Source organism: Amblyraja radiata, chromosome 27 (assembly GCF_010909765.2).
Source record: "Amblyraja radiata isolate CabotCenter1 chromosome 27, sAmbRad1.1.pri, whole genome shotgun sequence".
NCBI classification, from domain to species: Eukaryota; Metazoa; Chordata; class Chondrichthyes; order Rajiformes; family Rajidae; genus Amblyraja; species Amblyraja radiata.
In genome coordinates this window covers 7,957,114-7,960,352 of record NC_045982.1, presented here as the reverse complement: position 1 = coordinate 7,960,352, position 3,239 = coordinate 7,957,114, and the positions used below count along the sequence as shown (strand labels likewise).

Sequence of the window (3,239 nt, the reverse complement as noted above, 5' to 3'; positions counted from 1 at the left end):
CCCTGGTTCTGGACTCCCCCAACACCGGGAACATGTTTCCTGCCTCTAGTGTGTCCAAGCCCTTAACAATCTTAGCTGCCTGGAAGCCAGCCAGATGACCAACAGCCGGGCTAGTGAGAAGCAGATGTTGTCAGAGAACAAACTGGGGATAAGTGAGGGGACGGGAGGGCAGCCGATCTCGGATGGGGAATTGTATGAATGATCATGATCAGGAAGTAATTCATCTGTTCCTGGTCCACAAATAGTTAATTACCTGCTGCATCCAGGTGCCTTTAGCCACAGGAGGACAAAGTGTAACTCAGCGGGTCAGGCAGCATCTCTGGAGAGCACGGACAGGTGACATATCATGTCAGGGCCCCGTCAGCGACCCGAAACGTCACCTGTCCATGTCCTCCAGAGATGCTGCCTGACCCGCTGAGTAGCTCCAACACGTTGTGTCTTTTTGTGTAAACCGACATCTGCAGTTTCTGGTTTCTCCCAAACTGCGGAAAACCCACGTGGGATGTATCGATTTCAAAATAGTAACGTGAAGATTACAATGACCAGCATGTCTCTTCACATCATGTTGGCGTCCTAAAAAAACCGCTGCAGATGAACTGATGTATTGAGTGAGTTGACTTGAGGTTATGTTTTTATGAAGTTGACAATTTATCCCCCGGCCTCTCTTGTTCACTTTCTGCCTGTCGCGGGTGTTGTACCGTCCCTATCAAAAGGTTTGATTATTGCACATTTCACTGTTGGCCTTTCCTGACAAAAGCCACTATTCTTCACTCGGCGACCAAACTGAACAGTGGCTTTCAATAGTGTTTCAAACAGCAGGCAAGTCATTGGTCACAGCGGCTGCGTTAGCTGCTTCCTCCTCTCAGAGGTTCACGGAGATCCCTCTTCTCCACTTAGTCGATCTTCATCCGATGGTTTTGGTTGGTGTTCATTGGTGCATATCCGTTCCGGTGTCCATTGCAATGATGTGCCATCTCCGATGGTTTGGCCTCTTGAGGCCTGAGTTGTTCCTTTGATGCACCCTTTGGCTTCTTTGGCAACACCAAGATGAGAGCGATGGCAATGATATGCAAATTAAAGTGCCAGGACCTGAGTAGCCAAAATATAGAAATTAATTACCTATGATGAGCGTTTGTCGGCACTGGGCCTGTACTCGCTGGAGTTTAGAGGAATGAGGGGGGACCTCATTGAAACATACAGAATAGTGAAAGGCTTGGATGGAGTGGATGTGGAGAGGATGTTTCCACTAGTGGGAGAGTCTAGGACTAGAGGTCATGGCCTCAGAATTAAAGGACGTTATTTTAGGAAGGAGATGAGGATACATTTCTTTAGTCAGAGGGTGGTGAATCTGTGGAATTCTTTGCCACAGAAGGCTGTGGAGGCCAAGTCAGTGGATATTTTTAAGGCAGAGATAGATAGATTCTTGGTCAGTACGGGTGTCAGGGGTTATGGGGAGAAGGCAGAAGAATGGGGTTAGGAGGGAGAGATAGATCAGCCATGATTGAATGGTGGAGTAAACTTGATGGGCCGAATGGCCTAATTCTACTCTTATTCTTTATGACCATATGATAATTTACAGCACCAGACAATGATACGACACCAAGGAAGTCATTCCGCGAACAGATTTGTGTCTCCTCCCCCCACTCTATTTCTCCAGCTTCTTGCAGTTATTTCTTCTCTAAGTATTTACCCAACTTTGTAGCTTCCTATAGAATCGATTTCCTTTGCCCTGTTCGATCATAACAACAGTCAGTGTCTCACATCTAGGCTTTTGCCGGTGCTCTTAAAAGAATAAGTAAATGTGCAACTGATGCTTTAATGAAGACATAGGTTGCGTTCCTTGATGTAGACCGACCGGCTGGTTAACAAACAGATTGGCAATGGTCAGACCACAGTTGGAGTATTGTGAGCAGTTTTGGGTCCCATAATCCAAGGGTGTGCTAGCATTGGAGAGGGCCCAGAGGAGGTTTACGAGAATAATCCCAGGGATGAGTGGGTTAACATATGATCAGCGTTTGACGGCACTGGGCCTGTACTCACTGGAGTTTAGAAGGATGAGGGGGAACCTTATTGAAACTTACCGAATAGTGAAAGGCCTGGATAGAGTGGATGTGGAGAGGATGTTTCCACTAGTGGGAGAGTCTCGGACCGTAGCCTCAGAATAAGAGGACATACCTTTAGAAAGGAGATGAGGAGGAATTTCTAAGGGTGGTGAGTCAAAGGGTGGAATTCATTGCCACAGAAGAGTGAGGAGGTCAAGCCGATGGGTAATTTTATGGTGGTGATTGATATATTCTTGGGCCCCATAGCAGAAGTGTCCACTAATTCTGCTACCACCAGCATCTATTGCGACAAGTGATGGCTTCCACTGATTGTCGCCGGAGGCTTGCGTCCTTTTCAGGACGGACGCTGACAGCGAGGTCAACATTTGTAACAAGATGGACACGAAAGAAGAAGAAGATAGATTCTTGATTAGTATGCGTGTCAGAGGTTATGGCGAGAATGGGGTTGAGAGGGAAAGGTAGATCAGCCACGATTGAATGACGGAGTAGACTTGATGGGCCGAATGGCCTAATTCTGCCCCTAGAACATATGAACCTGTGGACATTGTCAGTATTGAACTCGGGTTTCCCGAACGGCAAAGTGAGGAGGTTAAAATCGCGAGTTGCTACAAATAACGAATCAGTCTGATGCACCTCCTTACCTGTAAAATTTGAGTGAGGAATCCATATAGAGAAGGACGAAAGGTGCCACTGTGTAGCTCACCACGATCTGTGTAGTCGCCCATGTCACCAGGTCATAAAACGCTTTGCGTGCCGGCGAAACTAAGAAATATGGCCTCAAGTTGCTTCGGACCTGCATAAAACCACACACACACAGAGCCGCAGAAACATCAAACTTCAGTGGTGAGCAAATGCAAGCTAATATGCAGATCAGCTGCGGCGATTGAACTGAGTGACAGAGTGACCATCTCGCTTCCATGTTCCCAAACTCCCTGCCTTCCTCTAACCTTTTGCCACTGCCTGGCCCGGTTTTCATCCTTCCACCGCTAATGGCTGCGCCTTCACCTGTCCAGCTACCAGACGCTGAAATATCATAAGGTCACCAGTTCTAGGAGCGGAATTAGGCCATTCGGCCCATCAAGTCTACTCCACCATTCAATCATGGCTGATCTATCTCTCCCTCCTAACCCCATTCTCCTGCCTTCTCCCCATAACCTCTGACACTTGTACTAATCA

The 3,239-nt window shown here is 47.5% G+C and overlaps 1 protein-coding gene across 1 annotated transcript in view; it reads right to left on the bottom strand.

Moving 5' to 3' along the window:
• Window positions 1–743: 743 nt before the first annotated feature.
• Window positions 744–3,239, bottom strand: part of LOC116988373 (membrane-bound O-acyltransferase domain-containing protein 2-like) — a 30,118-nt gene continuing 27,622 nt past the window's right edge. The window contains exons 10-11 of the mRNA XM_033045030.1: window positions 2,705–2,856; window positions 744–1,089 (exon numbers count right to left, since the gene is read on the bottom strand). Of these exons, the coding sequence (XP_032900921.1) occupies window positions 894–1,089; window positions 2,705–2,856 (348 nt within the window). The 3' untranslated portion in view covers window positions 744–893. The remainder of the gene's footprint in view (window positions 1,090–2,704; window positions 2,857–3,239) is intronic.